The sequence below is a fragment of the Platalea leucorodia genome, assembly GCF_965183815.1.
Source record: "Platalea leucorodia genome assembly, chromosome: 2".
Taxonomy (NCBI): domain Eukaryota; kingdom Metazoa; phylum Chordata; class Aves; order Pelecaniformes; family Threskiornithidae; genus Platalea; species Platalea leucorodia.
Genome location: NC_138824.1, coordinates 15,440,901 through 15,460,418, shown reverse-complemented (window position 1 = coordinate 15,460,418; position 19,518 = coordinate 15,440,901). Strand labels below are relative to the sequence as shown.

General features: G+C 43.4%; 1 protein-coding gene across 1 annotated transcript in view; it reads left to right on the top strand.

Moving 5' to 3' along the window:
* The first annotated feature begins 5,536 nt into the window (after nucleotides 1-5,536).
* The window catches only part of TMEM123 (transmembrane protein 123), a 19,120-nt gene continuing 5,138 nt past the window's right edge, over nucleotides 5,537-19,518 (top strand). Inside the window, exons 1-5 of the mRNA XM_082337736.1 lie at nucleotides 5,537-5,665; nucleotides 10,401-10,469; nucleotides 12,706-12,750; nucleotides 17,258-17,449; nucleotides 19,322-19,475. Of these exons, the coding sequence (XP_082193862.1) occupies nucleotides 5,593-5,665; nucleotides 10,401-10,469; nucleotides 12,706-12,750; nucleotides 17,258-17,449; nucleotides 19,322-19,475 (533 nt within the window). The 5' untranslated portion in view covers nucleotides 5,537-5,592. The remainder of the gene's footprint in view (nucleotides 5,666-10,400; nucleotides 10,470-12,705; nucleotides 12,751-17,257; nucleotides 17,450-19,321; nucleotides 19,476-19,518) is intronic.

The window sequence follows — 19,518 nt, the reverse complement described above, 5'->3', positions numbered from 1 at the left end:
CTCTTATGATAACATAGGGTTTTTTTACAAACTCCATTGCTTCTGGCTAATTAGTCATAAAGATACATGTGCCTTTCTAGAACTGTGTTTATTTTTTCATTTTTTTCTTCTTTAAAAATGAGGTCACTATTAACAGTCTCTGTTTTGATTAACAAAAGGTTTCATAAACACAAAATTTCATAAAGACAAGACTTCTAGATTTTAATATTAAGGAATGCCATGCAGTGCAGAACATCATCCCAAACAACCACTAGCACCAAGTACCCTGGCTAATGTGTTTGAGTAAGTAAGTGGGAAATTCATTCCTCTGATGCAATTATATTTGCATGAATATTTGCATTTCCATCTTTAAAGAAAGTGTATTTCCAGGTTCATCTCAGAGAATGTTCTGTAATAGGGAGCGTTTTCTCCAGTGCTGCGAATTACTTCTGAAAATGAAGATCTGATTTAATATAGCAGACTGCAGCTATGTTCGATCTATTGCTAAGAGTTCCCTCTCTTTCTTTCTGCGTAGACATACATCTACACTCAAGTCTGAATCAGATCGTAGAAGCCATCTGGATTTAGCCTTAATCAGCACTAGGAGAGACATGCCCAAGTGGTACCTGCCAAATGCCGAAGGAAGCAACTTTGTCCATGCCAAATACATCAATCTCCCTGTCCAGGACAGTGTGAAACCGACAGATGGCTGCACCAAGGGCTACGCCATTAAGGTCCTGTAATGGGTTTTGTCAGAATAGCTGTTTTGCCATCTTGTCAAACTGGTCAGGCTCCAAAATCAAAATCACTTCTGGATCACTGAAATTCACCTGAAGTTCCAATTAGGTTTTTTTTATGTTTTGTTTTGGTTTTTTTCTTTACTATTTCCTGGTTTACACCATTATGAAAATTTGTGGTGTCACGTCTGTAAGGTGGCTCCATTGCACTCAGCCAACAACCTCCTCTTTCTGTCACAGCACAACAGCGAGAAGTTAGCTATCTTGCTGAGCATCTTAAACTCCCACTCACTAAAGTATCTGTGCACTTTCACTGGAAACTGCATAGTCAAAAAGTCCACTCCATTCTCATAAAGTGTTTTGATCTGTGTGGAAAAACTGCTATATAAGAGGAAAGCACTCTATTTTTACCATTTAAAATACCCATTCAAATCAGGTCAATTATGGCTGGAAGTTTTTTCCCTTCTGATAACCACTACACTATATGAGAAGCAGGTAGTTGTTGCAGTCAGTTTCTTACTCATCAGAGTGCAAGACAACAGGGAAAAGCATCTAAGGACTAAGCTGGTATGCTTCCCACATTCCTGACCATACACACTCCAGACTCCCAAGCACCCTCCGTAGCAGGCTCCATGCTTTACCAGATCCCTGGCTGAAAGGGTGCATGCCTCAGGACCTGCATGCAAAACCATGTGCCAGGCACAGCATCTGCAGAAATACAACACTATGCAGTTTTAGTACAGAATTCACTATAGGAGCTAGTATTGTGGAGTTTGTAGAACAGAAAAGCCATCAACAGGTTCACACTTACAGCAAGTACAATATAGTGATAAAGAATCTGGTGTATGGGTTGGAAAATTTAAAGTTGTCCAGGAATAGAAAGTTCATAGAGTTAAAGGCTTTTCAAACAACCATGTATACAGATCTTTCTGACTGAAATAATTGAATTATGATTGATTTTCATTACAGTTGTTCACTTCTGGGCCAACACTGAGCTCAAGGAAATGCCAATATTCATTCACAGGATGCTGATGCTTCATGTGGGCACTGCTGCTTAACAAAATATGGCTAATCCTGGTAGTGCCGATGTAACTTAGAACTTAATTCCTTACTCTTTAGAAAGTATGCATGAAGAAACCCAAACAAATGCAGATTTGCTAACACCCCCAATGAAGTAGATTGCCAGTTTGGTCAGCCTTGGTTCTTATCTCTCCTTGTATAGAGCTCAAGTGTTAACTTTGCATTGCCAAGAAGCATGAATTAAAGCTACCCTTGCCAGTATTTCAGCAAAACATGTTGCATGTTCCTGTCTTTTCCTGATTAGAAATACTTTGCTGTTAGCTATTAGCAGTGTTGCTTTAAATCTGATATGAAGAATATAAAAATGACATGATTTCTAAGGCGAGGTGTCATCTATTATATTTGGAATAAGACATTTTAGGGTGGGGAATAAAAACTCTTTTACAAGTTGGATCCACACATAGCAGACACCAAGCTAAGTACAGGCTGGGAATGACTGTTCTGGGTGTAACCTAAATTCATACTCCTCAAACACCTTAGGACAGGAAGACAGCTGATCAAGTGTGCCAACGAGGAGAGATGAGAGCTTATAGAAGTGAACTTCTGCAGAACAACAATGGGTTAATAGTTGATGAGATGTATGGAAAACTACAGCAGTCATAAAACTTTTACTGAGTAAACACTGAGTCCATAGTTTTCAATACTGAGTAGAATTGGTACTTCTGGTTCCCAGGTTTGCCTTTGTAGGTCTTTCCTGAGGATCAGGTTTCAGATGTGAATAAAAAGTTTTCCTTGTTCCAGCTGGGTGCTTCTGTTTTTTGTTGATCATTGTTAGTTAACCCTGCCCTGGAGCTGTTGAATAAAAAGAGTTTTCCTTGTTCCAACTGGGTGTTTCTGGTTTTTATTCATTATCTTTGTGAGTTAACCCTGCTCTGGAGCTGTTGTTTGGTTTCACCTGCACCATTTCCACAAAGCCATTTTAATGTCTCACGGACAAAATGGATCTGAGATGCTTATGTTTAAGATCCATGGATTTTGATGATTCTATTGTGGGACTTTCATTCGTAGGACTCGTGTGAATGTCCTAGCAGTTATACATCTACCTCACCAACACAAGAACAACTTTCATCAATCAAGGACATTCCTCTAAGAGGTCAGATTGTACCTTTGAATGAACTGCCTGAATGTCAGGGCCATGAGCACACTAGTAAGCCTTAACTGATAATAATAAGCCCTGACCAACCTCACCTGGGACCTCCCTCCACGTGCCCTCTGCTCATTCATCCAGGCGCTCTGTTTCAACTCTGGCCTGAGCCTTCAGTCCCTGCCTGAGGCTGCATCATAGCTGTGCCTGTCCCCAGTCCTCTCACCAGCTGCCCTGACTGAGTGACTGGTTTTCTTGGAGGGACTCGAGACTGACAAAGGTGGTAGCCTTATATCCTGTCCCCTGGATTGACATTGGACCTATGCCATAGCCTTGTTTCTGAGCCATCTCCTGCTGTTCCCTCCCAGCTGGACTCCCTGCATCAGGCTCATCACCTTGACCCGTCTGAGACTGCTGGTGGACCCTGCCACTATCGCCACCCCGCCCTGCTCAGGTCCTGTGGGACTGCGCCCTGGCTGGTGAGCTCCCGTGGTCACCCTCAGCACCCAGCTCACCTGCACTGTGGGGTAGCCTCATTCTTGCTGCTCCCTGACACTGAGTATCACGTACAAAAATTAGGAAAAAAGAAAAAAAAACCCTCACCAATCCTATTTTTATGTGGGAATCTATATGGGAAACCGTTAATTACACAACGTATTAAAAGGAGATGATAACTTCCACTGAATTTTCCCAGAATGTTTCCTTCTCAGCCTAGAAACAACTCCCAGCCACCTCCAGATACATTGTCAGCAATTTGCCTCCCACGGAACAAAAAACACCAAATGGAACAAGGTCACGCCAAAGCAATCAACACAAGACCTTCCAACACCTCTGCCTTCACGCAGTAAAGAGCCTGTACTATTTTGCAACACGTCTCAGTTCCTGCTAACTCATCACTTCTACGGGAGTTATGTAGCTAGCTCCCACAAGCCTATGACTGCTCTTTGTTCCATGTAACTTAACTACTCTTTTCCTGCAGATACGCAAGTTGAGCAATGTTAATTAGGCTGTTCCAAAATAAATTGCTTCCCATCTGTTCTAAGCCTGATGTTCACTGGAGTTGTGCAAGAGCTAAAGGGCTTACATAATTAATATCTTTATCCTCTAAATATATGTCAGTTTAATAAAAGTTTCTCACTATAAGCTTTGCCTCTATAACCAGAGGCCGTTATACTTAGTAACATAGGGATTACTAGTATTTCTAAGCTTTACTGGGGTTAGGCTAGCTGCAGATATTACTCCTACTGCCCTCATAAAGAAAAGCTTTAGGGGATCATCTCAGAAAATTCACAAGACGCACGTTGGTCTTCAGGTACCTTAGTCACAAGAACGGCACAGGAAGCAATGCAGAACAAAGGCGTAAGAAAATGCCAGAAGTATAATGCACGCACCGATTTTCACCGAATGCAAACTATGGGGCCTAATTGGGCTAGAGCAAAAAAAAATTAAAATCTTTATTCAGCATTTTACTTTACCCCTCACTTGCTGTGACTTACAGAGAAAATGCACGTAAAAGGATAATTCTGTCACTAGGGAAGGGAACTGGTTTTCACACAGTGCCCGAGTGCAGCTGCCCAGCCTGCCCGTGCGCTCTCAGGCCAGTCACGTTCCCCCCCGCCTCAGATGCATCGCTTGGCGTGGAAAAATTGTGCTGCAGCGAACAGAGATGTAGCAATATGCGTTAAATATCCTACTGCGGCTTTGATGATGATCCTTCAATTATCCACATTAAAAGTATTTTTCTCTAACTTATTAGAAAACGATTTGTAGCAGCACATAGTTTTCCTTCCTTTGATAAATAATTCTCAAGCTGTTTTCACTCTTAAGAACATATTAATAAATTCCCTTTGAAAAATAAATTTCTAACATCAACTTTATGTAGGAAGTACACAAGAAAAACCTGAAAGAATTGAACACGGTTGCTACCTTTCACTTTTCCCTGTCACCTTTGTAGCCGGTTTCACAGTTTCTAAGTACACAGGGAAATTTCAGAACACGGCATTAGCTCTGGTGACCGAAGAGCATAACACACAACCAGAGCCTGTATCTGTGATAATCAGCGCCGTTTAAACGGACTGTGACCAGTACGACAGCTACAGCCTCCAGCAGCACCCGACGAAGACGTGCACAGTGAGCTGCGAACGGAGAATATTGATAACCAGATCTTGTTCAGATCAATGTTATTAACAAGGAGGATAAACCTCTGGTGGGAGATATTAAAATGGTATTCAGAAAATGGACTGGCTGACATTCATCACCGCGAGCGGGGTTTGCAGGCAGCGCTCCTGCTGCTCGACCCCGCTTTCCACGGGTGCTCCCGGGCCCACCCGAGCGCTGCCCGGCGCCGCCTCCGTCCGCACGTTGTGAAGTACCGACTTCTCTCCGCCTACTACTCCCTCCCTACGGGTACCGCAACACTTTGCCGCCCGGCCTGCTGTCACCCCGGCGGCAGAGGGAGAGGGGACCCCGGCGGGACACCCCCGCGGAGGAGCGGCCCGAGGCCGGGCCCCGCCGCCGGCCCCGGCCTGCGCTGAGGAGGCGGCGCCGCGCGGGGGCGGCGGGTGCCGGCTGCCGCCGCCAGCGGCCGGCGGGCGGGACGAGCGGCGACCGCCTCCCGCTCAGGCCGCACCCCCGGCCCGCCCCTCCCCGGCCCGGGCAGGCATCGCCTGGCGCGCGGCGGCGGCTCCCCGGCCGGCGGCTCCCTCGGCGGCCATGCGGCTCCTCGCCGGCGCTTCCTGCGCGCTGCAGGCGGCAGCGCTGCTGCTGCTGCTCGTCCCCGGCTCCGGTGGGTAGCGGCCGCGGCGGGACGGGCGGGCGGGACGCGCGCAGCGGGCGGCGGCGCTGCTCCTCTCCGCCGGCGCGGAGGCGGCGGCCGGTCCGCCCGGTGCCTGCTCCGACAGCGCCGGCGGGCGGACCCGGGCCTGGCCGTGTGGCTGGGAGCGGGGCCGGGGGCTGCGAGGGGGGCCGGCGGTTCGCTGATTTCTTGTTTCCGCCGCCTCAAACGAGAGCTGAGACTGCACCGTGCGCAGGGCCGGTTTCCTTAGAGCGGACCTGTAACAGAAACAGGGGCTGAATATTCGGGGTGTTTTTGAAGTAGAAACAATAATTAAAAAACAAACACACGAGGAGCGGTTTGGGGTGTGCGTGTGAATGCACGGAACGGGGATGCCCAGACGCGCCCCGCTGCCGGCCCTGCGCACCCCGGAGCTGACCCGCCGCTGCGCTCCTCCCCGCGCCGCCGGCCGGCGGCGGGAGGGCGAGGCCCGGGGCCGTGTCCCCGGCCCCGGGAGGTGACCCCGGCCCCGCGGGTTCCCGCGGCGTGGGGCAGGGACCTTCCCGGCGAGGGGCTCCTGGGGGCGGCGGGGAAGCCGCGGTGCCCCGGGCAGGGCGAGGCTGGCAGGAGGCGCTTTCCCGGCCCTTCCCGATGCTGTTCTGTGGGGCGCGCTGTCACTGTGGCGAGCGGCTTTTCATAGCTTTGGGGTCGTTGTGGCTTTGCTCTTAGTCGCTCTGTCGCCTTTCTGTCAGGCGCTGCAGCGATGACTCTTGCTAACGGCCGATGCTAATCAATACACAGCCTCCTGTTTTCTTGTGCTTTAACTTGGGTAGTAGAAGACCCGGTTCAGGGGAGAACCGTCACCATGCACTCAAATAAAACGAGAGATACAAAAGTCTGAGCTGCCAGAGTTGCCTTTCCAGACCGAAACGCCCCATACAGTGCCCCACAGTTTTCCAAAGTAAAGAAGCCAAAAGATGTGTACCAAAATTAACCTGCCATAAATAATGTTGAGGAATATCAGTCAGCCCGGCAGTGTTAATACGCTGTTGTTTAATCTGGTGAAGCTATAATATAAATTGATACAAAAAAAAGTCAAATAAGCTTTATATGTAAACAGCTTTATAATTGCCCTTCCGAAAAAAAGCAAGCTTTTTTTGAAGAAGTTTGCTGGTAACCTGTTTACTGCTTTGCTAAGATCTTAGGGCCTCCATTTTACAACGATAGGCTGTTGTTTCATCTGGTGTAAGATTGGCCTGATCTGTCTTTGGTCATGCTGCTTCCTGAGTGCATATGCTGGTTTAACTGGGTGTACAGTCAGTGCTGTCTCCTGGGGCAGGCATGATCTCATCTAACTTTTGACAGTCAAATGTAGTCCTTCCTCTACATGTGAATTTGTGGTCTCGACCCCATTTATAATATGTTGTGCCCTTTTAAGGCTCGGTCTAGCCTATCTATCAAAGTACCTTTTTTTTCCACCCACTCTACTGAGAAAATTCCAGAAACTACTGCTGAGATTTGTGTTATTTCCAGCAAAAGTTTGTGATTCACTAATGAACACTACAGGCGAAAGTGTGAAACCCATCAAATACTATGATTTGCAAAAAGTGAAAGTGGCAGTTGATTTCTCCTCGCTGTAGTTAAGATTGTTGGGCAGGCTGCTTATTTCAATATAATGCTGTTCTTTTACTCTGCTGTGAAGTTTATTTGTATGCGTCGGTCAAGTCAGTGGAAGACACATCACCGAAATGTTACGGTTTAGGAAAAATCCTTCCCACTGTTGTGTAAAATCCAGCTGGCTTCCTGATATCTGAGCGAGTAAGGAGAATTTTAGAGAAGACAGAATTTTATGTATGACTTTTGAAATGTCCCCAAAATGAATGTGTAAAATTGTGCTTAGTAAAAACGTGAGTTTATATACCAACATCTTTCTGCAGCATGAGGTTTAGTTAGACTGGACATAAAGCCTAGGAGTCCTTAGAAACATGTTTATCTTAAATGTGAATGCGGGAATGGGCAAATTGACCTTTGTCACATGCAGGGAATTGAGCGAGTAGTGCCGCTCATTGGTGTATGGTTCTTCTACCAGGCTTCATCTACAGAGAGTAGTCATTTGGTACATGCCTGAGGTGGAGACGTTAAAGGTTCATGGGTGTTATCCTCTGCGTTGGTTTTTGCAGGATCTGGCAAAATCAAGTCTATTTAAAATCTTGTCCTGTTCATTTTCAACAGGTATTGGGGCTATCCCTATCACTTACCCTGCGTCTCTCTATGTGTTTAGCACACGCACGGATCTTCAGCTCCTGTGTCTGAATGCCACTCCGGGAAGCCGAATTCCAGCTATAAAGCTGGAAGAACTGGCCTGATTTTGCCCCTTTGAAAGTTTGCTTACCTAAATTGTCTCCAACTCATGAGTTCTTACGCACTAGAGCAGGGCCTCTTGCGGTTTTGTTGGAAGCGCTCGGCGTAGCAATCTGTGCCGGGGCGTTTCACAGGAAGCACGCTTGCCTTCGGATACACCCTCGCCAGCCACAAGCAGTTATATTTTTAGCCGCATCTGCACCTGACCTTAAACAGAGGAAAACAGAGTTGTCTGACAAAAATGTTGTTGATGCCCTTTCCCTGTCCTTTTCCAGTATGCGGTGCTTCGGTGCATTGTTTTAAGTTGGGTATTTCCTTGGTTTGGTTCTGTTTCATCATGAAAAATGAACACGGAGATCATTTCCCCCGCCCCGCTCTGGATCACGGTGGGAACAAGCATCAGCGCAGAGTTTCTCTGCTCAAGATTTGTAGGCCCTGTATTGCAACTACTCCTGTGGAGCAGAGAGCATCACCCCTGCTCGTGCGCGGGACCTTCCGCGCTGCAGCTGGCTGCCGGCTTTCCCCGCTTCCTTCCTGTGCTCACGCCTGCACAGGTACGCCTGGGTCAGCGCAGGCTTCGAACCCTCGCGCCTCTGCTCCCTGAAGGCCAGAAACCCCCACTGTTTCGCTTTGGGCTGGTTGCACCGTGCAGTCTGTGGTCTTGAACGAGAGTCTCCCGCTCTTGTCAGAGCCATCGCTGTGTAAAAGCATGTGCTGCTTTTCCCTTTGCCTTAACCCAGGGGTTCTTCCTGCCTCCCTGGGTGAAGTTTCCTGCTGTCCCTGCAGTGATACACACGACTTCAAATACAAAACCACAGTCTGAGGACAGAGAACAGTTTGGGAATAGTGTCATGTTAAGATTTTCTTTTTCTCACCTGTCGCATTTACTGCCATGTGTTCCAATGTGGCCTATGCTTATGCAGTACCCCGTGTTAAGATGTATTTGTATTCTGGAGCAACTGCTTGTGATGCAAATTGAGAAACTTATCGATGTTTGGAGTTTTTTTGAGGAGGGGAAAAGAAAAGCTGCATCTTTGAAGCTGGATAAGGTCCTTGACGTCTCTCAAGGTGTGCAGTCCAAGCTGATCTGAACTAGGACTAATACAGTCCTGTCTTCCCTTCCACCTCTGGTTTCCTGCCCCTCTCTTTCATCTGATCCTACAGGGAGCCCATTCCGCTGGTTGAGGCGGCAAAAAACGTTGCGTGTTATTGGGGAGGGGGGTGAGGTCAGTTTTCTGTTGGCTTAGCTTCCTCAATCAGATCATTGTTAAATGCGGAGGGACTAGCTCTGATATAGACCCCTCTCTGCAGGATTGGGTCCTTCCTGAGGAAGCTTGGTTTACCTGTATCCCATCCTCCTTTGTTTGTTTGTTTGTTTACCCTAAGCTCCCTAATTAAACAATCTAACAGATCTTGCAGTGCTGCCTTCCACCTTGATATTGCAGGGGTAAGATACAAGGAGTGGTTTGCCGTTTGTATTTGCAATCTTTACCATTCCGAGATCTTCACTAAGGTTTTGTAACTACTAAGAAAATGCCCTATTTCTGTGGTACTTAGTTCAGGTTATTTGCTTGCCTTTAGCAGAATATTGTTATAAGTGATCAAAACTAAACTCTGCTTGGCAAAGGCAGAATCCACAACTGATCCTCTTGCATGTGAATGCCAGACATTTCATTCTGTGTGGTTTATCTTTAAATTTTACTACTTGTTTGTAGACCAGGCGTGAGGACAGAGTAATCAGGCCTCAGTTAGTCTTTAGGGTATGGTGATATTTCACCAGAGGTGTGAATCTTGTCTATGCCACTCCTCACCTGCCAAATGCTCAGTGGATGCATTAACATGCTGCTAGTCCCAAACTAAGTAATGCAGCTTCTTAGTGGAGCTTATTGTCTTACCATGCTGTCCATGTAGGGGCAGAGCAGGCACCCGTCTGCCTGCAAAGGCCTTGCAGACTTTATAGGAAAAGATTTATGTGAGAAGTTCTTTTCCTTCTGCTGTAGGTGATGCAGGTCGTATGTTATTACTGAAGGAAGGTACCTGATTTTCTACCTCTTACTTCTTTCACTCCCCTTTCATCTCAAGGAAGAAGAGAACTTGGGATGGTGATGATGGGGAAGATAAAACTGGGGATGGGAAGGAGTTCGAGTTCATTTGATGGTTGGGTAGTGCAAATGTTGTCGTTTTTAATGTGCTAAGAGCAGGCAGTTGTGGTACCATGCTTTTATCTTTTATATCATGATACCTAACTCCTGTCCATGGTAGTTTAGTCATTTATATGCCCAAAGCAAGTGACAGACGCTGTACTTTTTTTTTTTTTTTTTTTTTTCTTTTTCTTCTTGGTAATAAAGCACCTAAAACTATCTTATTCTTCTTGGGTTTTATGTAGGAAATGAAGAGATGGACAATTCCAACAGTACTGCACCCCTTACTACGATTTCAGTCCATAAGTTGCAAGGTAATCCTCTTGGCATTTCTGTTGCTGTTCCTCAGGAGCATCGAGAAAAGCAATAAGTATTATTGTATGCCTTAAACTGTCCTGTAATAGTTTGCCCTTTATTTTATTTTATTGAATTGTGAACAGCTGTAGGGCAGGAGGGAGCTACTCGGATTATCACATCTATTCTGGGACAACTAAAGGTATTTAAGGGGAACAGTAGAACACAACTCAGTCCTCCTATCCTTAGGTACCCCGGAACAATAGAGAGGAGAAATAAAATGGGAAAATTTTATGTATAGAACTAGAAATACCTGCCAACATCAATTTATAGTTAAAAAGAGAATCACTAGCTCAAGAAGTCTGCTATGCTAGAATTCAGTGCTCTCGAGAAAAAGGGAAGGCACTTTTTGATTTGATTTTTAACGTCAAAATGGATTCTAGGTCCACCGTGCTTGAGCTCATTGCTAAAGTGCACATTTATTTCCTAGCGTAATTTCATTTTGACTGCATTAAGCTATACACCTTTAAGCTTGTGCCATGCAAAAGTCATATTCCTTGAGTCGGTTTTGCCCTGTACTACTTCGCTCATCTCATTTGCTGTTGGCCAACGAGTGGGATGTATAGTCAATACTCTGCTCATTGACTCACTCTATCTTGTGTTAATTGCATCACTGACTCACACCCAAATTCCAGGCAGCGTACGTGGCTTCTTTTCACCTGTGTGAGCATGCAGTCCACATCCAGATGTGTTCCCGAGGTTGCAGAAGTAAGCACTCAGAACTTGGGGGAAACCCAAAGCTGTGTTCTGGTTACAGTTTTGGGTCAGTGTGGGAAAGGTTTAGCCCCAGGCATATCCATGGCTTACACTGGTGTAAAAGTCAACATATCCAAGAAAGAATGTGTTGGTAATTATACAATCACAGACTGTTTCTCAAAGGCAGTTAAATCTGCAACTTAATATCCCAGTTATGTCAGTATAAGGGTTGTGTGTGCAGTACACAATGGTGGGACTAGTTGGCTATGATTATACCAAAGAAAAAGCAAAGTAATTCCTTCTGCATATTTTCCCCCCTATTTGGTAGGTGGTATGAAGGTGTAAATTTGTTTCATTTGTTCTTAAACCTGAGCTTGTTCATAACATGTATGCAATTGCAAAGAGGGTTGACAAAACTGTTTTAGACTAGACTTTTCCAGTGGTAAGAACAGCAGATCCGTTCAAAGGAAGTAGGCCTACTTCTTGATTCTGGTAGCTGTGTTGATATTCTTGTCACCTCTGAGGTTATGCACTTTGTTTTCCAGCCACGCTGAAAAGCAGCAGAGCTGCTGCAAGGCTCATAGCACTAGCAATGTGGGAGGATGCTGTAAAAGATGAGTTATTTCAGAGAAAAGAATAATGACAGAATGGGCGTAGACAGCAGTGCAGAACAAAGGGATGAAAGCTACCAAACAGCCTAGCAGATCTTTGCTGGGAGGAAGAGACCATTAACAGAAGAAGAAACATTGCAGAGGGGTGCAGCAATGAGGACAGCAGTGAGAGTGGGAGGGTGCCTGAGAACCTGGAAGTAACATGAGTAGGAAGGGGGGGGGAAGAGAACTGGAAAAACAGAAGTGCAAAGAAAGGGGGGAAGGACAAAACCATTAAGACTGAAACATGGTTCATATTTTAAGTCTTTGGAAATAGGTACATTCTTAGGACCCTTTTTGTGTAGAGAGAGCATAAGCCCACAGAAGGGTATTTCATGGGGTATCGGTCTGTCCCTACTTGACACAACTACAGTATGTTCCTAGCATGAACCCAGTTTGTAACAGAGATGCAGTGAAATGAAAGTAAAGACTGAGGGACAGGAAACAGAACTGAAATAGAGGCATAAAAAATAGGAAAAAAACCCAAAAAACACCACAGTGCTTAAGTAGGTCAAGAAAGTCAGTGACAGTATGGCTGATAACAGCAACTGAAATAGATCATGGCATAGAAGTGGAAGAGAGCAAAAAGAGGAGATGTAAAGAATTCAGATGCAGACCATTTGGGCACCACTGTGCATACAGTGTAACTATGTTCTTGTTGCACTGAGATCTGGAAGCATTTTGCAGAGGGATAAAACCATCTGCTTTGGGATAGAATACTCTCTGCTCTATTCCCACTTGTAGCCTGCAAACACAGATACCCTGAGGAGAGTATTGTGTTGGGGGTACTTTAATTATAGTATGCTAAAATGAATAATATTTCTTTTTTTGTTTTCTTTTTTCCTTGAAGACAATAGCAGTTCATCCACACAATCTACAGCAACATCTACAGTAGGTACGTATCTGTTCATCTGTCCATTACTATGAACCTAGAAGCTAGCTCCAAACCTACCCCAGATCATACCAAATTCTAAAGAAGTATCCATCAAAAGTGGGTATCTGAGAGAGGCGTTATCATTTTAGGGCTGGGAGGCAACATGTTAAACAACCCTGAAATGAAGCTGTACTGTTTTTCAAGTTTAGATAGCATGCTTCATCAGTAGACGCAATGACATTTGCCATTGCAAAACAGGAATCAAAATAAAACTTCAAGGAAGAATTGAAAGAAGTTGGTCCTTTTAATGTTCATTCTTTGTCTCTAAGCAAACTTATTCCATTTTCATGGAGTAAAGATGAATAGGTTGTTGTGCAAACAGTGCATATCTATTTAATGTTATTTCATAGTAAATAGATTTAGGGTATAATGAAGTCCTGGGGGCTTGAGCTTCAAGAGTAAGACTCCATTTCCTTTTAGGTAAGACTCATGGCACCTTATACCATAGAAAATAGTCCTTACAGAGCTCATAGCACAAAACAGTGGAGTTCAAGCAAGACAATGAGTGGCAGATCTGGGACAGTCTGTCACGGGTACTTTTGCATTTTTCTAGCACTACCATCTTTCCTTCACAACTTGGCAAAAAAACTGTAGGTAAGAATGATTTCCCAAGGCAGCAGTGTTGCAGTTGTGATGCTCCAACATAAGGAACATGTTTACAAAACACATTTTTGTAGAAGGAAGAAATAGCTGTACCAGATCAACTAGTAGAGTTTGAAAACAGATATTTAACCTGGGACACAAACAAACGGTTCATCCACTTGTATTTGCAGTGTTCCAACTGTTGCCTATGTCAATGTGAGATTATTAAAAAAGGACCTTAAAAAAATGATCTTCTGGAAGAACTTGCACAGGCATATTTCACTACATCAGTAAAGACTGGATAAGAATTAATGTCATGCAGTTGTTCAGTCTGTGATGCACAGAGGAAAGGTTGTACCTGAGAGAAGAGAAGCTAGTTCCATGCATGACCTGGGTCCCCTTTGTGCTAAGGGCCATGTGAAAGCAGGGCAGAAATATTGTGCCTACCCTCTAGAACTTCGTGTATTTGTGGAGTTTTGTGCTGATCATAAGGTCCCAGCTACATCATTCCATTTCCAGTACAGCTCTCACTTTGTGTCTCTCTAGTCTCCAGATAACCTCTGATCTGCCACACTCAGAAATTGCTTGTTATTCCTTTAAGAATAAAATACCAGGAAAAAAAAAATCTCTGCAAAGACCTTCCTTTTGATAGCAAGGAAGTGGTGCAGCGGCTCATTCCATTGCCTGCAGTGTACCAGTTTAAGCATGTCTAACTTGGAAAGTGGAGCGATTTTTGTAATCCCTTTGTTGCCCTAGGGCCTTCCCATGTGTAAAGCCATTGTTAACCACAGGTGTTTCAGCCACCCTGTGCTCCAGCCCCTCCGCCCTCTGCTCCAACCCTGACTGTGGGTTTCTTGCAAAGGTCTGAGCTTTACTATGTCTGGATAATAGTCGTAAAAAGAGGCCTGAGCCCTTTACTATTAGGCAGAGTACAAACTGATGTGCTTGCTTGACACAGTTCATGATTCACATAATTTTTTTTTTTTTCTATTTGTTAGAAACTTCATAGATTTTTCAGACAATGTGTGTTCATTTTGATTATCTGTCTTGACCTCTTCAGAAGAAAGACTACTGGGTATACGTACTTAATTTTACTTAAAGTCTCTGCCTTTTTTTTTTTTTTTTTGGAAGCTTTTCATGGCAGAAGCAAAAGTCTGTCTCATTCAGTCATTTTCCATGCCAAGGAGAGTATTTATTTATTTTAGGAAGAGCATTTAATAATAATTATTTTGTACGTTAGCATGGTGCTTATGCAAATTGAGTTGTGTTTGTTCTTACTGAGTTAGAACACTAAGGGCGTAGTGCATGCTGCTAAGAATTCTTGTCTTTACGCTATATATGTAGTTTGATTGAACTGTATTACTGGCATGCATCCTTTTTAAATAATAAAAATTAACTTGGGCAGTCTGAGTTTCAGTGTGATGTTCGACAAAGCCCAGCTATCTTTTTGGGGGAAAGGTAATTAGGGAAATAAAAGATAAAAGAACAGATGTTGCTAGCAGATGTTCCTTCATCTTAACTCTGTTGGTAAAATAGTACGGGTAAGATTTTTCAAAGACACAGAAGAACAGATTGGTGCCCAATTCATGTCAGCTTCCCAACTTCTCCAGCTGCCTCAGACAGCCTCCCACTGATGTTTTGAAATGACTGATGCTAAATACATCATGAAAGATAAGTCTGTAGGAGAGTAACCAGATTTTACTCTTAATGTTACATCACCAAGTGCTGTAATCTTGATAAAGTAAGAAAAAAGGATTGCTAGTAGGAAAGAGAAGGGGGGAAAAAAGTAATGTACAAATTTGCTGAAATGCCTCATGATAGCTGCTTGGATATTTTTTGTGCTGACTCAGGTTTTCTATAGGGTAATTTAATGCCCGTGGAATAAGTACCATCTTTGTGTAACATTGTTTAATAATGTTAGGCATGGAACAATTAGCCATTATATTGCTCAGAAACACAGGCCAGTTTGACACTCAGAAATCATGGCTCAAAAAAACAAACCCCAGAACACTAACTGGTTGACACTTGCATTCAGATTTGTCTTTCTTTTGGTATCTTTTATATTAGGAATGCAGTTACCAGCTGTGGTTTCATGTCCTATAACTGTAGATGGTTTCCATATAGATGTTTCCTTGCTTATTTCCTACAGTGGGGAACCATTTGATATTTATAGATTATTGTGCCTTTGGGGAGTTTACCTGTCAGTATTAAAATGTGCCCTGAATTTTATCTGATGTATTTTACACATGCTTCATAGAGGAACTGAATTTCCTAATTGTAACAAGGTAAGCACATGAATATAGTACTCCAACTGTTCCATCTCAATGAATGCTCATTTCAAAGTGTTTGCTAGGGTTATGGCACAACACAATCATAACATCAAAGAACAGGAAAATAAATAACAATTACTATGGGGACTGTGTTGGGCTATTTCAGTAGTTTTAATGTTAAATGTCTCAGAAGAGTGTTGTGTAGGCCAGTTCCTTTCTGAATGCTTACGTTGTCGTACTGTTTGGGTTTTTTAAGTTTTTGATGTTCACATCTGTTCTGGAAACAGTGATACTTAAGTCTTAGCAAAGACACCATTCTGTGTGTAGCTACTCACATTTTAAACCACACTTACAGGAAGATTATTCTATAGAAACATTTTAGATACTGTATAAAAAAAGCAGAAATCTAATATCAAGTTTACTGTGGAACTGAGATGAAACTACCTATTCTTCAGTTGTTCTAGTTTTAGACAATTTCAAGAAAACATGGGTATAATTAGACATTTGAATGCCCGTAATGAAAAGCTTTTGTGGTGTTTAAAATGAACCCAGCTTGTGTGAGGTTACAGAAATAATACAGAAGTAGACAGCTGCAAAGGGAGCCTTTTCTCCCTGAAATTCCTTCATACATAAAAGCTGTTTGCCTCATATTGTCTGCTTAGAGAAATGTTAGTTGCATAACAGGCTCATGTTTCTTGTTAGTTCCTTCTTAGAAAAATAAGTAATTATTCTTAAGATCATTCTAACTGGCTGCCTTCTACTAAGGTTCTCAGGATTTTGCTATAAATATCAATCTCTATTATTCTTGAATTTTGCTTCATGGTATTTTTATTTTGAACAGTTCATTACTGCTCTCTGAGGAGGGAAGGGGAAGTGTTAGGTAAGAGTAGAGTAAAAAGTAAAGATTTTAGGTGTCAATTAAACTTGTGAAACAGCATTCCAATCTTTGTTTTAACCTTGGCAAGACAGCTCGCTACTAAATAAGTGATACAAGCCAGCAGATTTACTTTAGTCGAACTTTTATCATGTGCAGAAAACCTTTTGAACCTTAAGTTTAACATATCTACAGAATTCTCTCCGCTAAGTTTAATATACAGGCAGCCTTAGTAAAGCCAGTGTTTCATTCAAAACCAAATTAAAGATTAAATCATTACTGAAATGGGTGGTGGGGGTGGTGCGTTTTCATGCAAAATCCGTTCTTATCGGAAAAGCTTAGTTATCTGAAAAGTTGGGCGCTTGGAATGGAAAGTCACTCTTGATCCAGAATTTTATCACATTTTAAAATCTGTAAGTTATGCGTGATTCTATGGAATTGGATAGTGTTATTAAAAAAAATGGACCCTTCTAATAGTTATCGGATATTACCCAGATTTTCTTTACAGCCTTTCCTTTAAACCATTCCTGACCTCAAGCCCCAGAAATGAGAAGTTAGGTCTTTCCAAAGAAAATGCGTAGGGGAACAGTCTGTATGCAAGCTTGGATATCCATGCAGTGGCATTTTCATTGTTACTTTGTCATTCTATTTGGGCATGATAAATGCTATCTTATTCAATGAGTATACAGTTTATTATTTTTATGTATTTTTCTGTGTGATATCACTAATAAAAATTTCCCAGGTATGTCCACCAGTACTACTCATCTGACCAGTACCAGTCAGCCCACCAACACCACTATGTCTGTCACCTTGACAACTCAGCCCACCAAAACCAGCCAGACAGAAAGATCCACCACAACTTCATCAGTCACATCATCACAACTCAATATTACAGTGGTGACCACTTCCAAGATTTCTTTCACTTCTGTAACAGGTGAGTTCACATTTCAAGAAGCTCACAAAGGCTTGTATACATGTTGACATGTGTTGTACAATTGGAGAATTGTTAGTTTTACAGTAGTATAACAAAGAAAGAAGGTATTTGTATGCTGAAAAACAAGAGGAAGGTGAGGTTTTATTATTAAGTTGGCTACAACAATGTTGCTCTGAGCACTCTACTTACTTAAATAAGGCTTCAGTTAACTTGAGAGACCTGACATACTTAGAAAAAAAAACGTGAGTGGTCTGAACCAGCAGCCACCAGCAAGTTGTTTAGCAATGTTAGGAGAAAGCCTGGCTTTTGAATACAACTTCCGTATTTGTTCATCTCTCCCTTCTACAGCTTACTTGAACTCATCTCTAATTCTTAATTTTTCACAGCTGACCTGTGGCTCAAAATATGTCTGCTGGGTTGGTAGAAAGACTGAGTTCCATTAGCTACGTTTCATAGAATCATAGAATCATTAAGGTTGGAAAAGACCTCTGAGATCCTAGAGTCCAACCGTTAACCTGACTGCCAGGTCCACCTCTAAACCATGTCCCTAAGCACCACATCCACACATTTTCTGAACACTTCCAGGGACTGTGATTGCACCACTTCCCTGGGCAGCCTGTTCAAATGCCTCACCACTCTCTCCGTTAAGAAATTTTTCCTAATATGTAATCTTCCCCTGGCACAACTTGAGGCCATTTCGTCTCATCCTGTTGCTTGCTACCTGGGAGAAGAGACCAACCCCCACCTCGCTACAACCTCCTTTCAGGTAGTTGTAGAGAGCAATAAGGTCTCCCCTCAGTATCCTCTTCTCCAGACTAAACAACCCCAGCTCCCTCAGCTGCTCCTCATAAGACTTGTTCTCTATTTGTAGCAATGTAATGAATTTTATCCCTAATGGAGGATAGAGTATGACTATGAATGAGTCACACTTCATGTAAAACTTGTGAAGTACAGTTTGACAGTACCCTTTCATACAAAAACAGTAAGTGTAGAATTCAGTATTTCCTTGTGGTTAGCTGCTGCTTCACACCACTTCGTGCTTACACTTCTAAACAGATCAGGATTGCTCACGTGTCAGTGAAGCGTTATTGGGTAGGTGAAGCTGTCATCAGCAGAACTTTTAGTTTGCCATGTAACACACTCTGTGGCAAGTACAAATAGAGATGGGCACAGACTGGGTCTTTTGGTGGGAGTTTGCAGCAGATAAAACCAGTTTTCACATGGAAACTGCTATGGCTTATCTGAGGTCATGTTATCTATGTCAATATTTGTGTTGGTCTGCAGAGCTGATCTCACTTGCAGAGTGAGGGTACAATTCCATGAGACAAGGTAAAGCAATCCAACAGCTCATTGCCACCAGAAGTATTTTACTCCCACCACGTAACTGTACTGGCTGACTTGGTGGTTGTTGGACCCCTTTGCAGGCTGACTCTGTATGCTCATATGACTAAAAAGCAACTTCTTTTCTGCTTGGGTTAATTTCAGGCCAGCTTAGTGAGTTAAATTGGCTCATGGAGGGTATGAAAAACACTAGAACTGGCCTAAGAAGGGCAGGAGCCTCATGTGTGGAAAGGAGGAGAGAACGGGGGAAAAAAGGAAGGGGAAAGAGGGAGGCGGAGAGGAGAAGGGGAAATCAGTCTTTGAGAGACAGCAAGTAGTGGGATCAGCTCCTTCTGTGTTACCAGAATCTGACATTTAAAAACAGAGCTCTAGGTTTCAGTGTGGCTGGTGTCTTGCCAGTTGTTCTGTGTTACATTTGTCTGGTTGGGTCTTTAGGTGATATGTCAGCGGAGAGGGCAGGGTATAGAGGAGTCCTTCAGAACACAATTTTGCAAGCTCTGTAAAAAGTGCCTTTTGTTCTCTTCTTTTCAGCCACATCAAAATCTGAGGCTGTCGTAGCCAAAACCTCCAGATTTGATGTGGGGAGTTTTGTAGGTGGCATTGTGCTGACACTTGGAGCCCTAGTTATTCTCTACATCGGATGCAAGACCTATCACTCTAGAAGGGGCATTCAGTACAGAACGATGTAAGTTCCCAAGGGATTGTCCGTTGTCAATTTATTACTTTAT